At 52.7% G+C, this 21705-nt stretch overlaps 1 protein-coding gene across 2 annotated transcripts; it reads left to right on the top strand.

Moving 5' to 3' along the window:
* Positions 1 to 3106: 3106 nt before the first annotated feature.
* Positions 3107 to 8230, top strand: TMEM59L (transmembrane protein 59 like). Of its 2 annotated transcripts, XM_031437665.2 has the most exons (8): positions 3115 to 3363; positions 4287 to 4440; positions 4525 to 4628; positions 5754 to 5906; positions 6509 to 6611; positions 6984 to 7101; positions 7199 to 7316; positions 7566 to 8230. In XM_031437665.2, the coding sequence occupies exons 1-8, from the start codon at positions 3190 to 3192 to the stop codon at positions 7692 to 7694; spliced, it is 1053 nt and encodes a 350-aa protein (XP_031293525.2). In that variant the 5' UTR covers positions 3115 to 3189; the 3' UTR covers positions 7695 to 8230. The 2 variants fall into 2 exon arrangements, with proteins under 2 accessions (XP_031293527.2, XP_031293525.2); XM_031437667.2 differs by lacking the exon at positions 5754 to 5906 and having other exon boundaries at positions 3107 to 3363.
* The last annotated feature ends 13475 nt before the right edge of the window (positions 8231 to 21705 follow it).

Raw genomic sequence — 21705 nt, forward strand, 5'->3', positions numbered from 1 at the left:
CAGCCCCGCCCTGGAGCATGCCCTCTGCCCTCTGGGTGACCTTTACTTCATAGACTTTAAGGAAAGAGATTTGTTGTCTAGGTGCACCCTTCTCTGCCCTTGGTTCTCCCAGTGGCTTAACCCCTTCCTCCTCAGTCCCACCACCTATTGTGCAGGAAGGGGAACCAGCGTTGATGGAACTTCTGACAAATATTGACTCAAGTCCTTGAACGTGTCTGGGAATGTACTGAGGGGGCAGATGGAGGGAGGGCACCATACTGGCTGGAGGAGGAGCTCCTCCTTAGTCTTGCACACTTTGCACCTAAGGATTATGTTGGGGGAGACCCTCCAGCCCAGCTCCTTGCATAATTTCAGGGCATTGAGTGGGTACAGGGAGGGGGCAGTGGTAACAGGGTCCCACAAGGGGTCCCACAAGGGATGAGGAGGGCACAGAGCTGCCCCTCTTATGCTGAGACCCCCATTGTCAGGGCTCCTCCGTATGGGATTAGCTGACTTTTATTGCAGGCCAGTGTTCTGAGGAAGCGAGAATAGAGATGGGCTGGTCTGGACATGGGCTTGGGGCAGCAGAACCTAGGTTCAGGATCTGTATGCAGAAGAAGGGGCTTTATCATTTCCATCCTGGAGGTTGAGCCTGGGGAGCTGGGTTGCCTGGATCCCAGGCTTTGTGCAGTCTGTATATTAAAAATCTGGTCCCCATAGGCATCAGAGGGGGAACTTCAGGAATGCAAAGTTGCCTATGTCCAGGTCAGGGCCAGTGATCACCGGGTCATGGAGAGTTCCATGCCCCTCTGCACCCTGGAGAACCTTGGATGTCTGGGTTCCAGGAGGCGCCAGCCATGTTGGGGGTAACAACTGTGCCCCTTTCCCCACCACTGTCAGCAAACGGCGGCGCCATGGTGCCTAGCCTGCTCCCCAGCCTGTACCCGGCTTGGGGGTGGGGGTCAGCGGGGTCGCGGTGAGAGCGGCAAGGGACAAAGGGCGCTTGTCCGATGCCCGCCCTGACCTCGGCCGCGGCTTCCCGGACGCCCGGCCCGCCTCTGATTCACGCCCAGGCGGGCCGCAGCGCCCCCCGCCTGCAGCCCCAGCCGGGCCGCCCCGGGGGGTAGGAAGTAGAGGGGGGGCTAGGGGCGGCGCCGAGTCAACTTTCCCTCTTAAGCCCCGAAGGAATGTCGGCGGATTTCCTGAAACCCGACCCTGGCCGCCCGCCGGCCCGCCCGCCCCTCACCTGGACCTGATCCCTCGGGAATGGCAGGAGGGGCGCGGGGGCTCACCTGGGGGGCCGGGGTCAAGTCCTCCTTCCGCTCCCGCTCCAGGCGGCCTCTTGGAGCGGAAAGGGGGGTGGGTGGCAGGAGATCAAACCTTCTCACTCCTTCTCCCTGGCGACCTAGGCCAGTATCCCAAGTCCTCTGGCCTCAGTTTCCCCTTCCGCTTTTAAAAGGGTGCGGGTGTCCTTCCTTCCCTGTTGAGCTTTAAGAGGCGCCTGATTCCCCTGACGTCCCACCTCCCAGTCTTGGCAGGGTTCTGCCCACCTCTTTTTGCTTCTCTTGCTTGTCACCTGGGCCGACGCCCTTTGCCACCCTAAGCCTCAGTTTCTTCATCTGTAAATTGGACAAGGGCTACCACTACTTCCTTGTAACGTTGTTATAAGAAAATACTTGGGAACTGTTTTGTTTGGAATGAATGAAGAAAATTAATTGTGGAAGGCTTCAGCGCGCGGAGCTCTGGAATTGACATGTGTGGGCTTGAATCCTGGCTCTGCAGAGGAGTCCTGGGTACTAAGTTTCCCACCTGTGAAATGGGGGACAGTATTGGTCATAACCAACGGCTGTTTCCCAAAGCGCAGGTCTGGCGCCCGGTGGGTTAGATGCGGGGTTCCTTGGCTCTCGCGCAAACCACAGGCTGGAGGCCCCCGCTGCAGGGTCGCGGCGGCCTAGCCCGGGAGGGGCGGGGCGGGGCGGGGGAGGGGCCGCGCGAGGATCCAGATGTTCAGGGTCCGCCAGGCACAGCCGCGCCTGATTAAGCCACGTGGGGGCTGGCCGAGGCCGCGGAGATGAAAGCGCGGCGGCCTGCCGGGGGAGGGGGCGCGCTAGACTCCCCCTCCTCGTCCCCTCTTCTTTGGCCAGAACCTGCGGCGCCCTCTGACCGGCGGACCCCAAGTGGCTGCCGCCTCGTCTGCGGGGGCGGAGCACGGAGCATGGATGGAAGAAGTGCAGGCGGCAGGCACCTGCGCGGGGAACCCCAGGGAGTGGGGGATCATTTTTGCAGAGGACACAGGCTTAGAGGAGCGCCGCCACTCCCATGCCTGCCGGAGAGGAAACTAGGGGACCTCCTAACCCAAGATTCATGGGGCTACACTGTCACCCTAGAGTGAAGCAGTTATGGAAGCCAGAAGTGCCCCTGTTTGCCCCCAAGTTTTCCCACAGGATTTAGAAATTTTAGCAGTACTCCATCTCCCCATCAGCACCTCTGTGTCCCTCCCACTCAGCCTCAGGCTGAGGGACCCCCAGTCTGGGGAGAAGGGTCCAGATACCCCAGGTCTGTGGATCAGGGCTTGGTCAGAGTGAGGAGAGCGTGGGGGAACTCTGGAGGGTCCCAGAGGGCTTCCTAAAGGAGGCAAACTGCCCTCAAGTTACCATCCTTCTGATTTGGATATCAAAGGAGATGATGCCACAGACCTTCCCAAGGCCTTCTCTAATCCAGCCCTGCGACCCTCACGACCCTCCATCTCCACTCTCTGGCTGGGCTCCAGCCTGCCCACCACCCTCCTACTTCCTTTTCCAACAAGCTCGTCCCCGCCTAAGGCCCTTGCTGTTTCCTCTGCCTCGATTGTCCTCCTCGCGGGGCCAGCTCGAACGTCGCCTCTAGGAGGCTTTCCCTGATCCCCCTGGCAAATAGATCTCTCCTCTATCCTACCACTCTGCTTTTGGCCCCTAGAGATGACTGAGATTTCCTCCTCCATGGATACGAAGGAGGTGGGACAGATGGCAGGAGCCACGATCCACCTGCCTCGCCCCGCCTGCACCCCGACGGTGCGGCAGCGCCACTCCCCGCCCGTTCTCCGCATCCCCCACCCCCACTTCCCAGGCTGCCTCGCTCGGGTGACGTCAGCGACCTGGTCCCCGCCGCCGCCGCATCCTCCGCGCCTGCCAGGAGCCGGAGTCCCTCGCGCCCCTCGCGCCTGGCCTGGCCATGGCTTCCGTCACGCTGATGCCGCTCTTGCTGCTGCTGCTGCTGCTGCTGCTGCAGCCTCCGCCCGCCACCCCCGCGCCGCCTGCCCGAGACCCCTTCGCCCCGCAGCTTGGGGACACGCAGAGCTGCCAGCTGCGGTGCCGAGACCGCTACCCTAGACCGCAGCCCCCTCAGGTGAAGCGTATGCAGCGCCAGCTAGAGGACCCGAGATCTCTCCGATGGGGGAGGGGTTGAGGATGCAATTTCCTCCACTGAGAGTAGAGACAGGGATTCCTCGGAGAGGGAAGGGGTCAGGGAAGGAGGATTCTCCAATGGGGGTGGGAACCTTTGGTGGGGGAAGGGCTGGAGTTCCTTTGACAGGAGCAAGGGCAGGGGACCGGGGTCCCTCCGATGGGGATGAGGATGTTCCTTCTGCGGGGGAGGGGCTGTGGGGTCCCTCCGATGAGGATTTGAAGATGAGGGTCCTTCCGATGAATGCGGGGCTGGGGGAGTTCCTACAAGCCTGGGGCAGGGAGGGGACTGAGGCTCCTGATGCCACCTCATGGGCTCTGGCTTCACTCTGCCGCGCAAGGACCTTTGGGGAGCCCAACCCCCACCTCCCTCAGGCCTGACAGTCCCCTTCTCCTCCCCCTCCACCCAAGCACCTTCCACACCCTCCTCCCTAGCCCCCTCAGAGCTACTAGCCCCTACTGATAGCCTTACTGCCCCCCACCCCAGTCAGATCCCAATCTTCTCAGGCCTGAATGATGACAAAAACTCCTCCTCTGAGCCCCTCCTCCTTCTTCAGGCCTGAGAACCCCACTCAACCTCCCCCTTCTTCCCTGGAGTCTTGCGGTGGGGGTACTTCCCTTCATCTTCCTCAGTTTTCCAACCATTACCCAAACCCAGTGACCTCCATTGTTTATCTGTGGTATAAACACCCCCCACCTCCTCAGAGCTAAGAGCTCCTACTAATATTTTTAGCCTCCTCATCAACCTCCTCCCAACCTCCCTAGACCTGGCGGGAAACCAAATCTTGAACCTCCTCCCCTGAGGGCTTCGGATGCTGACTTCCTCCTGCTCCTCCCCTGGCCTGAACCCTACACCTCTGCTTCCAGGAGGAGCTGGAGAATTACCCCACTGAGTCTCTGAATGCGCATGACAGGGCCGTCCTGATCAGCGCTTGCGAGCGAGGCTGCCGCCTCTTCTCCATCTGCCGATTTGTTGCCAGGAGCTCCAAGCCCAATGCCACCCAGGCTGAGTGTGAAGCAGGTGAGGGCTGGCTGGGTGGGCCAGGGTGGGGAGAGGTGGCCTGGGAAGGGCTGTCCCCAAGTCACTCCCTCCTGTCCCCTGCAGCCTGTGTGGAGGCCTATGTGAAGGCGACTGAGCAGCAGGCCTGCAGCGAGGGCTGCTGGAGCCAGAACCCAGAGCCAGAGCCTGAGCCGGAGTCGGAGCAGAAGGTGGGCGCCTTACCACCTGTGGCCCCAGGCCCATCCCCGCCCTCTACCTGCCCCAATCTGCACTCATACCCAGAGTCTCCCAGGCTCTCCATTCCATTCCAAGCTTACTGGGTGTCCTTGATTAAGCCATATCACATCTCAAGCCTCAACTGTATCTCTGTGACTGGGAAATACTCCCTCTGCACCACCCCCCATCTCCCCCAACACAGCCACCCTTTACACTATTTATCAAGCATGTATCCTGGTCCAGCCTGCCCCAAATTTCTCATGCCACCCTGAGGCACCTGAGACCGTGCCACCCCTGTTTCATGCCCACACAGCTACTGCCCAAGGTCACACAGTTAGGGTTGTGCAGAAGTGGGATTTAAAATCACTGCCACCAGGGCTTGTGGCCACCCTTCACCTCACTCATCTTCAGTGCCACCAGAGCTGACCTCCATGCCAGTTACTGGCCTAAGCACATTCCTTGTGAGGAACAGGTTGGGGGCCATTGTCGTGAGGGGGCTGGGGGCTCAGAATGGAGGTTCAGGGAGGAGCAGCCTCCCAAGCACACACATAACACCCCTCTCCTCACCCCAGGGAAAAAATTGCTCACTTATGATAATCCATGAGTGAGTCTAGACAACGCTGCACTGGGGAAACTGAGGCACAGAAAATCATTCATCATCATCATTACAGCCAGAAACCTATACGTTGGGCTTCCCTAGAAAGCCCTTTCCTCTCTTCACTCATTTTCCTCCATCTCCTCTAGGCCTTCACTGTTCATCAAAGTTCAGTGCACTATCATTCCTGCCTGCTCAAAGTTCTCTCCTGAAACTATCAAAATAAGAATAATAATGATGACTACATTTTTAATAATAGTGGCAACTGCAAATTAGGCACCTGTGCCATTGTCTAATTGAAATCTCATGCAACCCTATGAGGGAAGAGAATCATCCCAATCTTAGGGCTCAGAGAGGGCGATCCACTTTCCCAATGGCACACAGCCCTGTGTGCATTGTATGAAGCCATGTTGCCCCAAACCGCTTAGTGAATTTTGATCACAGTGAATTCTCCCACCTCCCCTCCCACTGGTTAATGCCCTACATTGGTGACATTTCTGTGCCTTGGGCCTCCCCTTGGCAGAGAAAGGTCCTGGAAGCTCCGAGTGGGGCCCTCTCGCTCCTGGACTTGTTTTCCACCCTCTGCAATGACCTTGTCAACTCGGCCCAGGGCTTCGTCTCCTCCACTTGGACATACTACCTGCAGACTGACAATGGGAAGGTGGTGGTGTTCCAGGTGAGGGATCTGGCAGAGGCCACACCAGAGTACTGGTTGGGTGGTCAGGGTATAAAGGTGGGATGCATTGGTTCTTGACTCATGGGATGCAAAGTCCACAGGTAGGCAAGCTTCAGGCACAGCTGGATCTAGGGGTAGAGTGTCTCACTCCATCCCTTGACTCTGCTGTCCTTTGTGGTAGCCTCATTCCCAGGCAAGTGCTTCCATCCTCACAGCAGGGTGGATGCCTGAGGCTCTAGACTACAACCTGTCTGAGGTATTAACTAAACTGAGATGTACTCCTATTGGCCCTGGCTGGGTCATGTGATGGCCTCTCAGCCAATCCCTGTAATTCTATTGGCTTGCCCTTAATCAGGTTCCTACTTCAGGAGCTGGAGGATGGGGTCAAGACAAATCAAGGGCCCACAATAGCAGGCAACAGCACCCCTGACGTCACAGCCCACAGCCCCACAGAGGGTATCCTCTTTGTCCCCAGTGGAACTAGGTGCCAGCGGGCCATGGGACAATATAGTCAGTCCACACAGGGCACAGAGAGGTGTCTCCTAGGGCTAAGATGGTGCCTTTCTAAAGGGCTTCTCTGTGCTGTCTTGTTCCTGGCCCAGACCCAGCCTGTGGTAGAGAGCCTGGGGCACGAGGGGGCCCATCTGCAGCGAGTGGAGGTGACCTGGCGGGGATCCCACCCTGAGGCCTTGGAGGTGCATGTTGGTAAGGTCCAAGCCTAGACCAGTGTTCCTTCCACAGGTGGCTCCACTGCCACAAGGGGCTCTTCCTGGCAAATGAACTCTCAAGGATTGGGATTTCCATCTCTAAACTCCTGGGGTTCCATGGTCCATGTCCCAGGGTTCCATGGTCCATCTCTCTGGGTTCCATGATCCATCTCCCTGGGTTCCATAGTTCATCTCTCAGGATTCTTTGGTCCATCTCCCAGGGGTCCATGGTACATCTGTCAGGGTTCTGATCTATTCCAGGACTCCATGCCCCATTGCCCCAGGTCTTGGCCTTTTTTCTCCTCTCCATGGCTGCTTTCACCTCTTGGCAAAGGCCTGGAGACTGCTGAGAGGTGACCTGTTCTCTCAGACCCTGTAGGCCCTTTGGACAAGGTCAGAAAGGCCAAAATTCGAGTCAAGACCAGCAGCAAGGCCAAGGTGGAGTCTGATGAGCTGCAGGACAACGACTTCCTCAGTTGCATGTCCCGGTGGGTGGCAGAACCCTGGGGGGTGGTGGGGGGGGCCAGAGAGGAGGGTCTCTCTCACCCCACTAGGGCCACTGAACGTGCCTGCTGGGTGGGGCAGGCGCTCGGGGCTTCCTCGCTGGATCCTGGCCTGCTGTCTCTTCCTCTCTGTGCTGGTGATGCTGTGGCTGAGCTGCTCTACTCTGGTGACCGCACCCGGCCAGCACCTCAAGTTTCAGGTGGGCGGGGCCGTTGGGCAAGGCCAGGTGGAGGGGTGGCAGGAGAACAGCTCCATATTCTGGGTAGGGCCACCCCCTTCCAAGGAGGCAGGGACCCCTGACTTGCTGAGTGATGTTAGGCAAGTTTCTTTACTCCTTTACGAAAAGGTGGAAACAACACCCACCCTTAGTAGAGGGGACCTGAGATCAGGGCGGGATCCCCAGCTCGGGGACTCATAGACCACCCTCCCTCTCTTCCTCCTCCTGCAGCCCCTGACTCTGGAGCAGCACAAGGGCTTTATGGTAGAGCCAGACTGGCCCCTGTACCCTCCCCCATCGCACGCCTTTGGGGATAGCCCCCCACCCTACAAGCTGAAGCTGGACCTGACCAAGCTGTAGGCCTGGGGCTCCATTGCCAAGGACTGGGGCTTCTCTGGCCTCACTTGCCCTTTGCCTAGGAGTCCAGGCCAAGGCAGAACCATCCTTGGGCTCCTCCTCCCCTAAATTCTTCTCTCCCCAGCCCTGCCCCCACTCCCTGGATCCTGGGGTTCCCATGGCCCTGCTGAGGGTGCAGGGTCTGGCCTTAGTTCTCTCTGCCCCCTTCCCCCAGAGCATTACTTTTGTCTTCTATCGTTACTTTTGTCTTCTATTGTATAGCTTCTTGAGAATCGGAACCCCAGTTCTGTGCTGCCTATCTGCTTCCTCCTCTCTCCCCTCTCTGGGGGTCTGAGGCCGCAGGGGAGCTGCCTTGTGCTAGGGCTTTCCCTTTTCTCCCCGCCCCACCTGTGGAGATCTAGCCCCATGAGAGGACAGGACTAGAGGATGCCTGGAGGCAGGAGGTGGTGGGTAGCTTCATGCTGGGGGTGTGGATGAGCCTGGAGTTGCAGCACGGGGGTCGGGAGGAATAAACCCTGTATATAAAAAAACGTCTGGGACTGAGCCTGCTTCTGTTGGTCTTTTCGTTTGCCCCTTGGGGAGTGGCCTGAGCATGACCGTGACCCCTGCCCACCAGGCCCTTTCTGAGATGGGGGAAGGCCCTGGGAACTCCCTGAGGCTTGAGTGGTGCAAAACAGGTGCCATCTGGAAGGACAGTCTCTCTGCTACCCAGCCCACATCACTCTCCTAACCGGGGGAGTCTCTGGAGAAGTGACTTGTGCCACCTGCCTGGCCTGTGTGGGTCAGTGCCCTTTCCTGGGCCCACATGTCCCTCCTGTGAAATGGACAGGTCACTTCTTGAAAAGGACATTTGTTAATTTTGTCACCACTTGGCTTCCATCCTCCTTTCTTTTGGGAATGGAGCTCTGCCCCGTTGGAGGCTGGAGGCAACCTCAGGCCCCTTCCCACAAGTTCTCTCCCCTTCCCTACCCAAGGGGCCCAGACTTGGCATTCTTTCCCTGCACTTTGCATTCAAAAGGAGTCTTGAAAGACAGAAGCAGCCCAGGCCTGACCCCTGATGAGGCCACAGCCATGGCACTCCAACCTTCCTGTCCATTCTGCAGACTCCCCAAGATCCTTCCGATAAATCTTTTAGTTAAGTCAGCTGGAGTCATTTCTGTTGCTGGCAACCAGAGATGCCTGGCTGGTGGGGGCCACATCTCCTGGAAGAGTTTTGGATGTGGCCCATGATGGCCAGTGGGACAGAGGTTTCCTGGGGCTGATGGAGGCTTGTGGGTGATGGATGGTTGTTTGGGGGAAGGTGAGTTAGAGAGCTGAGTGGGACTAGTTCTCTGCCCCTCCACCCTTCACCCACCTTATATCCCTGGAGGTTGATTCACCTGGGCCCTCAGCCTTCTGCTAGTGTCAGCCGCAGGGGGCCACCAGCAGGAGGTGGAAGGAAGGAGAAGTCGAGGGGCTTCTCTCCCCATTTCCCTCCCTACATCCCCCAACCCAAGGCCATAGCTCCACCAAGTGAGCCTTCAGCTCCCTGCTGTTGCCCATTCTACATGCTTTACCACCCCATGTCAGTTACCCAATTCTGCTACACCTTTGCGAGTAGCCCCTTTATTACCACCCTCCTGAATCATCCATTCTGAGTGCCTCCTGCTCGCTACCAGGACCCTGCCTGATATGAACATCAGGACTCAACATAAAGGCAATTTAGGCTCCCAGGGGTTTTTTCTGGGCCTAGCGTGGGGTTTTGGAGTAGTCCCTAGGAACATTGTCAGGAAATAAGACCTGGGCAGAGGCGAGAAGCAACGGCAGGCCAGCGCTGCCCAGTAGAACTTTCCATGACGACGGAAACATTCTATATGTACCACTCCCAGCTGCACGGTGTTACAGAGCCCTTGCAAAGTGGCTAGTGCGACTTAAGGACTGCGTTTCTCATTTTCTTTAGCTTGAGTTGTTGTACATTTAAGGTTTTTCCTCTACTTTTTTTGTGGCGGTAAAAAATATGTAGCACATAAAATTTGCCGTTTTTGCCAACAGTTCAGTGGTATTAGGTATGTCCACAATGGTGTGCAATGATCACTGCTGTTAATTTAAATGGTGACCATAATTCCTCAGCCCAGCTCAAAGGGGACCTTGGCTGTCATTTCCCTTGCATACCCGCCCTGCCCCAGTCTCTCCATTTCAGTGGTTCTAGACACATGGATGGAGTCTTGATTCTTCGCTGTCCTCACTCTACCTTATCCCATCAGCAGGACCTGTCCCCTTAGCCTCCAGACCACAAGCTTCTCTGTATCTCCATGGCAACAACCAAGGTCCAAGCCACCAGTAATTCTCGCCCAACGAATGTGCTCGTCTCCTCTTGGGGATCCCTGTTTTCCCTCCAGCCACCTTCCAGCTTCATGCAGCAACTGGGGAGCTATTGGTATAAAGCAAATCTGATCCTAGACATTACCCCCTACTGAGGTTTAGTGCTGCCACGAGGAGCCCAAATATCCACAGGAACCAACAAGGCCCCCAGGATTTGGTCTAATTAACATTTCCAGAGGGGAGGATATAGCTCAGTGGTAGAGTGCATGCTTAGCATGCACAAGGTCCTGGGTTCAATCCTTAGAACCCCCAAATACATACATACATACATACATACATACATACATACATACATACATACATATATACACACATACATACATACGTACATACCTAATTACCTCTCCCCCCAAATAATAAAGTACAACTATTAACATCTCCATATACTTCTATGGAGGCTTTGCCCCTTGCTCACTATGCTCCAGCCACATGGAATTTTTCTGGATTCCTCAAGCCCACCTTGTTCCTTCTAGCCCCAGGGCCTTTGCACTTGCATTTCCCTTAGCCAGGAACTCCCTCGAAGCCCTGCTCTATCCAAGTTCTCAACAAAAAGGGCTCTTCCTTAGCCAAAGACATCCCTGCCACCCTGGACTGGGCCAGCATCCCCTGTCATACCAATGTTCAGCTCCCTGTTCGTCTTCCCTGTGCTTACCACATTTACAGTTTCCTTTTTCTAAAAAACAACAATCATTTTATTTGCTCACCATTCTGTGGGTACATGGTTTTTTCATTCACTTGTCCAGTACCTGTACTAATATAGCTCAAACACCTGGTGCTGGCCAGAACACTCAGTGCATTTGTAGTTGATGAATAATTATTTGTTTCAATGTTGGCTTCCTTTAACATAATTTTATAAGCTCCATGAGGGAAGCTCCCAAAGGTCTCATGTGACCTGGCATGGAGAAGGTTATCAGTAATTATTTTTACCTGGCTGTCTCCCTGCTTCTCTGTCAGACCTCAGAAGCAGCTTCACTTGGTCAAGTCCATTCCCTACATGGGATCTGACCTTGTCCCTCTCCAGCAGGCTCCCTGTTGCCCACAGATACCACCTAATTTCCTCTGCTTTCCGTTTAAGGGCTTTTAATTCCCCTTGCTAAGCTGGCAGCCACCTCTCTTGTTATGTCCCTCCCACCTTTTGGTCTGAAGACATAGTGGGCTTCATCCTCACTGTTTTCTGCAGTCACATCAATGGCCCAGCCTTCAGATCTTTGCTATAGCTGTTCTTTCTGCTCAGAATGCCATCACAGACCTGGTAGGACTCTACCTGGCACTCATCACTCTCTTCTTCCTTTCTAATAGAATTCTGGTTTGGTTTGATCAAACCTATGTGGCTCAGGGGAAGTTGAGCAGCATAACTCAAGCCTCCTGGGGTATCGGTGGGATTTACTGGGAGAGAGACATCCCCTGGGATTGCTGAGCTGTGAGGATGTGAGTCTGAAGCTGCCAAGGGCTGTTTGTCACTACGACAACAAGGTCTGCTGGAGGATGGAGAGAGATAATGTCTTCACGCCATTGCTGGAAGTCCTGGATCAAGCTGTGCCTGAAGCCATCATGTCCCTTGATTTTTAGCTTAAGCCAATTTGTGTTGGACTCCTTGAAACTTGTGACTGATTCCTCTCTCTTTGTCTTCTCTCCCCTCTCTCAAGACTGAGCTGCAAGGGCAGAGAGTTTGCTTGTTTGCTGCTGTGTGTCTACTGTATTAATTCTTGAAGCCCTGGTGACCAGCCCAGGGCTGGGCCCAGAGTGGACGTCTCATAGATGAAGAATGAATAATGCCAGATGGTGCGGGTAGAAACCATGAGCACTACACTATTGGTGTATGGAGATGAGAGAGGAGTTCCCTCCAAGCAGGTGGTGAGTGATGTCTGCCTGGAAGAGGCGGCAGCTGACTTGGACTTTGAAGAATGGGTAGAATCCATGAAGAAGGGAGAGTGTTCCAGGTTCATGGATGTGTGTGTTGGAGGGATGTGTGTGCATTCAGAGAAAAATAATGCCTGCTCACATCAACTGCCCTTCTAAAGGCTTCATGGGGGAGGGCTCCCAAGTGCCAAGTGAAGACTATTCCGGAGTCTCAGGAGAGAGGGGGACATTTGCCTCCATCCAGGGCTCCTCCCAGAGCCAGGGACCTGCAGAGCTGACCCACAGATGAGTCCTGACTTGCTGCAGCTCTCTGAGCCTCAGTTTCCTCATCTGCTCCCAGATCTATGAGCCATCTGGGAACCGCCCTCTGTGGTCTTCCCTCCACCTTCCTCTTGCACCCCATTGCAGACCTGGTGAAGGGTGGGTGGGTAGCTGGTGTTATGGCAACAGGCAGGAGCTCCTACGTGTCCGGATAGCGAGGGTTGCCATGGCAACTGGCGGTCCTGGTTCCCTGGCAACAAGCCTGAGTTCAGAGACTAGGGGTGGGAAGGGAAGGAGGGAGGTGTCTCTGGAGACTCTCTGTAAATGCTTGGAGGGCAGAATGGAGACTCATAGCTTTCCCTGCTGTGGGGGGATGTTTAGGCCAGATCCCAGCTGGGGGTTGCGCAGGTCCCTGCTCAGGGCCAGCTGTGAGCCCAGCAGGGAAGCTGAAGCCTCTAGGGATCCTGGGTCACATGACACTGCCCACCACACTCTTCACACCCAGCCTACCAGGCTCCATGTGGCTTCTGGCATGCTCCCTCCTCAGGATTCCCATACAGTCTGTTCCCTCTGGTTAGAAGTCTCTGCTCTTTTCCTGGCCAGCTCTTCAACTTGAATGTCCTTCCTTGACCTCCTGGCTCAGCCCAGACCCCTTAAATCACTACGCCCCAACTGAAGCCTTTATCATGTTGACAATTAAGTTATTGCTTCTTTGCTTGTGTGATGATTGGTTTAATAAATGTTCCCTCTGCCAGATGCGACACTGTAGCAGTCTCGGTCACAGCTGTGTCCCACACACTGAGGAGGCTGTTCTCAATACATCTTTGTCAACACTCTCTCTGCTAACTCCAAGCCTTGCCCACATTCCCCTAGCCAATGTGGTCTTGTCCCTGTCCCTCAGGCTCTTTCTGGCACCTAGCTTGGGCCACACATATTATCCACCTAAAATGTTCAGGAACATTCTGGGCCCTTCCACAATGTTCTGGAATGTCCCAGAACACCCTAGAACATTCTGTCTCCTGCCTTTATTAAAGCTGGGACATCATCTCCTCAAAGAGGCTCTCTCTAACCTCCTGGCTAAAGCACTCCTTCCCCTTTTGGTGTCATCCCCTGGCCTTTGTGGCAACTATCACCATCTGGAAAGGTCTTGGCCATTGATTGGTTTGTATATCTCAGGTTTGTCCTTCCCATTAGGGGAATATTCTGGAACATGAGGGGCAGGAATCGTGTCTGGTGTGCTTACAGTTGAATCCCTACTACCTGGTGTATAGCAGGTGCATAATAATTGCTTGTTGATTGAATGGAAGGATGAAGTGATGAGATCAGGAGGTGGTGATGAGCTCCAGGGTAGGACAGCTCTGACACTCTCCTGCTGGAACTTTGGGTGAGTTCCTTACCTCTCTGAGCCCAAGGGTTTTTCTTTTCAGTTGAGGTGTAATTTACAAACAGCAACGAGAACCCATTTTTCCTGTATAGCTCTGTGACCCAAATGCAGGGCACTCCCAGCCCCCAGGGCTCCCGTGAGCTCCCTTTCAGTCACCTCCCAGAGGCAGCCCCAGGTCTGACCTCTATCTCCTTGGCTCCATCTGACCTGTTTCATTTTTGTTTAATCAACCTGCTTTAAGGAGGCAAAAGTTACATTTAATAATGCAACCGTTTTAAGTGCTCAATGAGTTTTGACAAGTGTAAACTGCCTTGTTGTCCCATAATCAAGATAGAGAACATTTCCATTACCCCAGGGTCCTGTGCCCCTTTGTGGTCACTGCTTTGCCTCCCTAATGATTCACACCAGGTCACCCCCTGGCCCAACCTCTTGTCACCATAGATTAGTTGTGGCCTGTTTGTGAGCTTCACATAAATAGAATCATAATATGTGTCCATTTTGTGCCTGTTTCTTTTGCTCAGTGCTGGTGAGATCCCTTGTGGGATGCATGTAGCAGTTGGTAATTCTTTTTCCTTGCTGCATAGTATTCCACCAGTGAACACATTGTTGTTTGTTTATCCAACAACCTGTTGATGAACCTTTGGGCTGTTTTCAGTTTGAGGCTACCATGACCTTTGTGTTTACATCTTTTGGTGAAACTGTCCTCTTTTCTGTTGGATAAATATCTATAGTGGTTTGATTGGTGTCCCTATCTCCTTCAATTCATGCCCACCTGGAACCTCAGAATGTGATCTTATTTGGAAATTGGGTCTTTGCACATGTAATTTAGCTAAGAATCTAGGTGACATCAAACTGGATTAGGGTGGGCCACAGATCCAATGAGAGTGTCTTGGTAAGAGACAGAAATGAAAACACAGAGAGACATGAGAAGGTCATGTGGAGATGGAGGCAGAGATCGGAGTGATGTAGCCACAAGTCAGAGAGCACCCAAAATTGCAGACAACACCAGAAGCTGGGACAGAGACATGATTCTCCCACAGAGCCCCTCAAAGGAACCAACCCCGCCAATATCTTGATTTTGGACTTCTGGCCCCCTGAACTGTGAGAGAATACATTTCTGTTGTTTTAAACTATCCGGTTTGTAGTCATTTGTTATGGCAGCCCCAAGACACTCATAAAATAACCAAGGATGGAATCACATTCTCTTTCACAAAATATTGCCAAATGGCTGTCCCAAGTGGTTGTACCAATTGACATTCCCACCAGCTGAGTGGAAGACCCATTGCTTCGTCATCTCTAAAACGGGAACATTAATACCCATTTGGCGTGTGGTGAGGATACACGAGGGTCCAATGCATAGTTCTGGGCATTGAAAACACTCTGTAAATGGTCACTAAAAAAAAAAAGTTGCAGAGAAGGTGCAAACTCAACTCCATCTGTCTTCAATGTTGGGTCTTGCTGCCCTTCCCTAGAACAAGTCACATACAGGGAACTCAGGGTGGGGTTCCTTTCCTCCTGTAGGAGGAGCCAGTGGGGGTGGGGTCTGGGGTAACAGTGGGGACACTGGGAGGCCTGAGAGAGGCTGTAGGGCTGGAATCAACTAAGGAAAGCCAGAGCAGAGCCAGCACAAGAAAAATCTCATTCATTCATTCACCAACAGATGTGCTGCCAATAGATGCTGGATGAGAGATGCTGGGACCCTGGCAAGGCCCCAAACTGGACATAGGCAAGGCAGCCAGACTGGGCAGAGGGGACATGAGAGCTCTGCTGGGCAGTCAGGAAGACTTCCTGGAGGAAGATACCTGCAGTGGTTGTGAAGAATGTGAATGTGGGAGGGTGTGCAGGACACTTACCATCCTGTCTGCCATGCCAGAAGTCTTAAATCAAAGTGTTATCAGCTGGGGGAGGGTAGAGCACATCCTTAGCATGCATGAGGTTCAATCCCCAGTATCTCCATTTAAAAACAAACAAAAAAACAAACAAACAAACAGACAACCCAAATTCTCTTCCTCCCCACCAAAAAGTGTTGGCAGCTGTGTGCCCTCAGAAGACTCTAGAGGAGGATCCTTCCTTGTTTTTACCAACTCGGATAGCCCCTGGCATTCCCTGGCTTGTGGCTCCATCACTTCAATCTCTGCCTCTGTCTTCATATGGCCTTGTCTCTGAATTTCCCTCTTCTTATGAGGACACCAGTCACTGAATTTAGCCCCGCCCACCCACCACAATCCAGGATGATCTCATCTTGAGATCCTTACGTTAATTATATCTGCAAATACTCATTCCAAAAAAAGTCGTCTTTTGAGGTTCCAGGTGGACGTGTCTTTGGCCAGGGGACACCATTTAACCCAGTACACTGAGTGTTCAATTTCTTTTCAGTGAGACTGTTCACCTAGGGGTAGGACTGTTTTTGTCTTGTTTGGAGCATGTGCTCTATGTCCATCACAGGCTCTGGTGCACAGGAGGCAATCAGTAAGTGCTTGTTTTTTTTGTTAGATTGTTTGTTTTTAATTTATTTTGGGGGGGTCATTAGGTTTATTTATTTATGTTTTAATGGAGGTACTGGGGATGGAATACAGGACCTTGTGCATGTTAAGTACTCACTCTACCATTGAGCTATACCCTCCCCCCCAGTAAGTGCTTTCTGAATGCTTGAATTCAAGACACGGGAAAGGGAGGCAGCAAGGGGGGCTGGAGAGGGCATAAGCCTGGGAGTCAGAGGGTGGGGGTCCCATTTCCTGTTCCTGAGCCTTGGTAGGCCACTTCCACTCTCTGAGCCTCATGCTCCCCACTTTACAAGGTTGTTGAATGGATGAGGGTCAAAGTCTGAAGGTCACCAAGTACCCAGTAGGACCTTAGGTAAAGTATAGCTATGGTGGTGGTAGGGGGAGGGTGACCCTGGCAGGTAACATTCTAGACCGCAGGTAAAATTAGAGAAGGTGGACCCAGAGCAGACCTGATGCTGGAGGTATGGTTCGCTGGGGTGATGTGGAGAGAGCAAGATTAAGGGCAATTATATTTATTTGTCACTGAGCCCTGTTCACAATCCTGGAGGGAAGTGGTTTATATGTCCCTCTTTTTTTTCCCCCTCATTGAGGTGAAATTCACATAATGTGAAATTAACCATTTTAAAGTGAACAATTCAGTGGCATTTAGTACATTCATAATGTTGTGCAACCATCACCTCTGTCTAATTCCAGAACATTTCCATCATCCCCCAAAAGAAACCCTGTTCCCATTAGCAGCCACTCCCCACCCCTCCTCTCCCTGCCCCTGGCAACCACTAATCTACTTTCTGTCTCTATGGATTTGCCTGTTCTGGACATTTCATATAAATGGAATCATACAAAAGGTGACCTTTTGTGTCTGGCTTCTTTCACTCAGCATATTTTCTAGGTTCATTCACGTTGTAGTGTGTGTCAGAGCTTCATTCTTCTTATGGCTGAGTAATAGTCCATTGTGAGGATGGACCACATTTTGTTTATTCTTTCATCACTTAGGCTGTTTCCTCCTTTTGGCGATTGTGACTAACGCTGCTGTGAACATGTGTGCATGTGTATTTGTTTAAACACCCGATTTCAATCCTCTTGGGTGTATGCCAATTTTAAAGATGAGAAAACTGAGGCTGAGAGGGGATGAGTCAGTGGTGAAGAGTATGGATTTGGAATGAGATGAAATTTGGATCTGGCTTGAGGCTGGGCTCTGCCAGACACTCAAATGTGACCTTGGGTCTGGGGAGCTACCAGGACCTCTGGCTCACAGGAAGAAGCTTCTGGGAGAAACTGTTGCAACAACACTGGGTTCATAATGGCCATTATATTATTAATAGTAACAGTAGGGGAGCTGGGACTCCTCCCCTTGCCCAGAGCCCACTCCTACTGGGGATCAGTCACTGAGGCCTGCTTTGCTACTCTGCACGAGGGCCTCTGGTGTTGGCTCACCTCTCGGCAGTAGTCCTGGCCCTGCCTGGCTGTGGACTGGTGTCTGCTCGCACCACTCAACTGAGGTGGGGGGTCCCAAGAGCTCCCTCTGACTCAGCCTCTCAGACAGCCTACTCCCTAAGGGTGCAGAGCCCAAAGCCCTCGCCATGTGACTGGAGGAGCCCCTCCCTCTCTCTGCCCTTGAACTTCTTAGCCATCCAGGTCCCAATCATTGAGCATCTTTGGAGGCAGCAGTGGGAGTTAGAAATCGGTGATTCTTTTCTTGGGGACAGTTAGCAGCCCATGGCGCATATACTGTGGACATCTGAGTATCAGTCTCAGAGCCTTTTTGGAGGAAGGGGGACTAATTCATACCAAGGGAAGGATTGAGTTCATTCCCATTTCACAGATATGGAAATTGAGATCCAAGACAACCTAGGAGTTATTGTACAGCCAAGAGTCACATGGATTTGTTTACGGAATGTATATTTACCTAATGTGCTGGGTGCTGCCCAGGGCTCTATGGAGTGGCCAGGAGGAAAACAAATGATAAGCAAGAAAAGAAAATGCATGACAGTTCCTTAAAAAGTTCTTCATAGAGCTAACCTGGGATCCAGCAATTCTGCACCTAGGTATGTGCCCCAAAACAGTGGAAACGGGGATTCTGAGAGATACTTGTACATGCACGTTCACAGCAGCACTAATCACAGCTGCCAAAAGAGGGACAACCCAAATGTCCATCAATGGATGAGTGAATAAAGAAAATGTGGTCCATCCATATGATGGAATATTTCTCAGTCATAAAAAGAAATGAAGCCCTGACACATGCTACCATGGGAATGAACCTCAAAAACTTCATGCTGAGTAAAGTGCACTAGACCCAGAAGGGCATATATGATTCCATTTATATGAAATGTTCAGAACAGGTAAATCCATAGGGACAGAAAGCAGATTAGTGGTTGCCAGGGGCTGGGGGAAGGGGAATGGGAATGACTGCTCATGGGAACAGGGCTTCCTTTTGGGGTGATGGAAATGTTTTGGAACTAGATAGACGTGCTGATTGCATGATATTAGCAATGCACTAAATGCATTAGACATGAATGCACTAAATGCCATTGACTTGCACACTTTAAAATAGTGAACTACATCTCAATTTTAAAAAAAGGGAAATCTAAAATACAGAGTTTGGCAAATAGAAAGATCAGTTGGGGCTGGGGGACAAAGTGTGGGTGTGGGAGAGGGAAAATGCTGACAGCAGGCATGGAGTTAGGGCTTATTATCTGAGTCGCCCTGAGGGTCACTGATTGTTTATTTTCTCCCAGTCTCTGCTCTGTTCCACAAGGACATTTTAAAGATGGGAAAACTCATGTGTAAATCTGGAGCAATCCACTCAAGGCCTTGAGGCTTTTAAGTGGATGAACAACAAGTTTATGCTATAACAAGTTCATGCTGCATAGTGCAGGGAACTATATTCAATATCTTCTAGTAACTTATGGTGAAAAAGAATGTGAAAATGAATATATATATATATGTTCACATATGACGGAAGCACTATGCTGTACACCAGAAATTGACATAACATTGTAAACTAACTATACTTCAAAAAATTTATATATATATATACAGGAAAAATAAAAAAAAGAAGTGGATGCAGAACTAAGGATAAATGCAAAGATAGTGAGCATTTATTGGAGGCTGGCCAGTCCAGTTTATAGAGAGGCAGAGGAGGCGCTGGGAGTGTCAGCATCTTGTGCTGATGCCATGAGGCTGTAGGAAAGCAAGGGATCTCCTAACCCCTAGACATCAATTTCCTCCTCTGTAACATCTGGGGGTTATAAGGAGGCCTCGAGACTCTGACCTGGGGCCCTGATTTCCACAGCTGGTCCAGAGAGGGAGAGCAGGTGGTGAAGCCTTTGCCTCTGGGAGAGCCGTGCCAGCTGTGCGCCAGATGGCGGCCAGACCTGTGGACACTGCCTGCCATGTCCCTTCCTGTGGGCTCTGTCCGACCACAGGTCATTGTTGGGTGAGGGTGTGCAGTAACCTTGGTGGGTCCGTGATGTCCTCAACTGTCCGTGCTGCATTTGAATCAGGCTCAGGCCAAGAACCCTGGGGGAGATCCCTGGCCTCGCTTGGCCTCACCACCACATCCCAACTGTTGTATCTCCTGTTGGCTCCACCTGCAAAGTACATCCTAGCTGGGATCACCTCCCATTCCTCCATGGCCACCACCCTGGGATGAGCACCATCTTTTGGCCAGGAAATCTTGCCTCCTAAGTAATGTCCCTAATTCAAGATATCGCCCCAACTGTCGGTGTTGGTTACATTCCCTCTTCTCACAAGCCCCCTCTCTTTCCTCATTTCACAAAGAAGAAATGTCTCCACAGTGATCTACAAGGGCTTCCATGACCTAGAGCACCCCTCATTGCTGCCAATCCTGTCTTCTCTTCCCCTCTCCTTTTCCCTCATTTTCCCCCACCAGGCAACACTCTAGACATGATCCTACCTCAGAGCCTTTGCATTGGCTGTCCTGTGCCACGTAATCTTGAAGAAGCACTTAGTACATCCACGGACCATGCATCTGCAGTGTGCTACACGTGAGTGCACAGCAAGGGACCCAGGGAATCTCTTCTTGCTTATCTTCGACTGTGTGTCTGACACGTGGGTCAAATCTGAGTGTTTATGAAGTGTGCGTGCATATGGATACCATTGACTGCAGCTGTTTGTGTGTTGGGCTTGTGAGCTGTAGGTCTTTGCTGAGCAGGGTTTGATGCCTGCATGTAGCTCATCTGGAACAAAGGCTCAAGTGGCAGGCAGACCACAGGCGGGTGAGGGGGTATGTGCAGAGCTAGCTGGAATGTGAGCTGTTTAGACACTCACACATTCGATATTTATTGAGGGTATATTGTGTGCTGGAGGGGTCACAGGGCCCTTCAGCACCTGGTATCTATCAACTTGCAGTGTCAACTTCTGAGTGTTTTACACAAATGATTGAGTACCTGCTGTGTACCTGACCCTCTGCTGGAGGGATGGATCGGTTGAGTCTGGTTCTACCTGAAGGAGCCCACCCAGGTAGGCCCCTTCCTTCCTCCTCTGGGGTCTCCAGCCCCATGTCTGCCTCCTTTTCCCTGCACTGACTGTAGGAAGCCTCTGAACCCCACTGGGACCCCTGGACCCTGCCTGAAGCTACACCAGGGAAGATTTTCGAATACACAGAAGTTGATAGAATAAATGGGTTCAAGGCTGGAGAGAAAATCCTGGAATGAAGGATGAAGTTTCTAGGCTTTCAGTGGGTTGGAGGAATGATGAGTGACCTCAAAGGCTCTGGAAACTTTACAGAGAGCTTATTGACCCTGGGCTCCATGGGGTCCAGAGGGAAGGAGAGGAAAAGAAGGCAAAAAGAAAGAAGAACAAAGAGAAAAAGGAAGGAAACAGATGTAGGACTTTGAACTCTGGCTGAAGACTGCAGTGTTAGGGGCTCTGGAGCTGGGGCAGCTCAAGGAGTTGGGTCTGGTTTAATTGACTTTGGGGGTGTAAGTGTGGGTTTGAAGGGTCTGTGGGCAAGGATTTGGGGGAGGAGAGTTGGGATTTGAGTAGAGGATGGGGGAGATAACTTGAGGGCAGGGGTTTCCAGGTATGGGAACCAGAATTGAAGGTTCAGCAGGAGGTTTGGGGATCTGAGTGCAGATGATTGGAATCTGAGGGTGGAGGTTCTTGAGTGTGAGGAAGGAGGTCCTGGGAAGAAAGGGGAAAATTGGGACTCAAAGATGGCTTGGAAGTCTGAGGCCTGGGTGCCAGGTGAGTTCCTGAGTCTGAGGGAGGTCTTGGCGAGGGAGTGACCCTGGAAGGAAGGAGGGGTGATTCTCAGAGTTCTTGGACCAATTTCCCCATGCTCCTCCTCTCATCTCAGTCAAGCCCCTCCCCCTTTTCAGAGCAGACCCGGCTCCATCTGGCCAGCCCCTACTCCTAGCTCCCTAACCCGTCCCACTCCACCCACTTCTCCCGCGTCCCACCTTCGCCTTGTTACTCCCCACAGGCCACGCCCCCAACACGCACAGTTCGCAGTTGCCCCGCCCCTCCAGAAGGTCCCGCCCATTACCCATGCCGCGCCCCTCAGTAGACCATGCTCCCCGCCCCTAGTCCCTGTAGGGCCAAACTCCCGTCCCTCCTCAAATCCACGCCCGCGCTTCGTCCCAGACTCCGCTCCTCTCCCCCTAGCTGAACTGGCTCCTGC

The sequence above is a fragment of the Camelus dromedarius genome, chromosome 27 (assembly GCF_036321535.1).
Source record: "Camelus dromedarius isolate mCamDro1 chromosome 27, mCamDro1.pat, whole genome shotgun sequence".
Taxonomy (NCBI): domain Eukaryota; kingdom Metazoa; phylum Chordata; class Mammalia; order Artiodactyla; family Camelidae; genus Camelus; species Camelus dromedarius.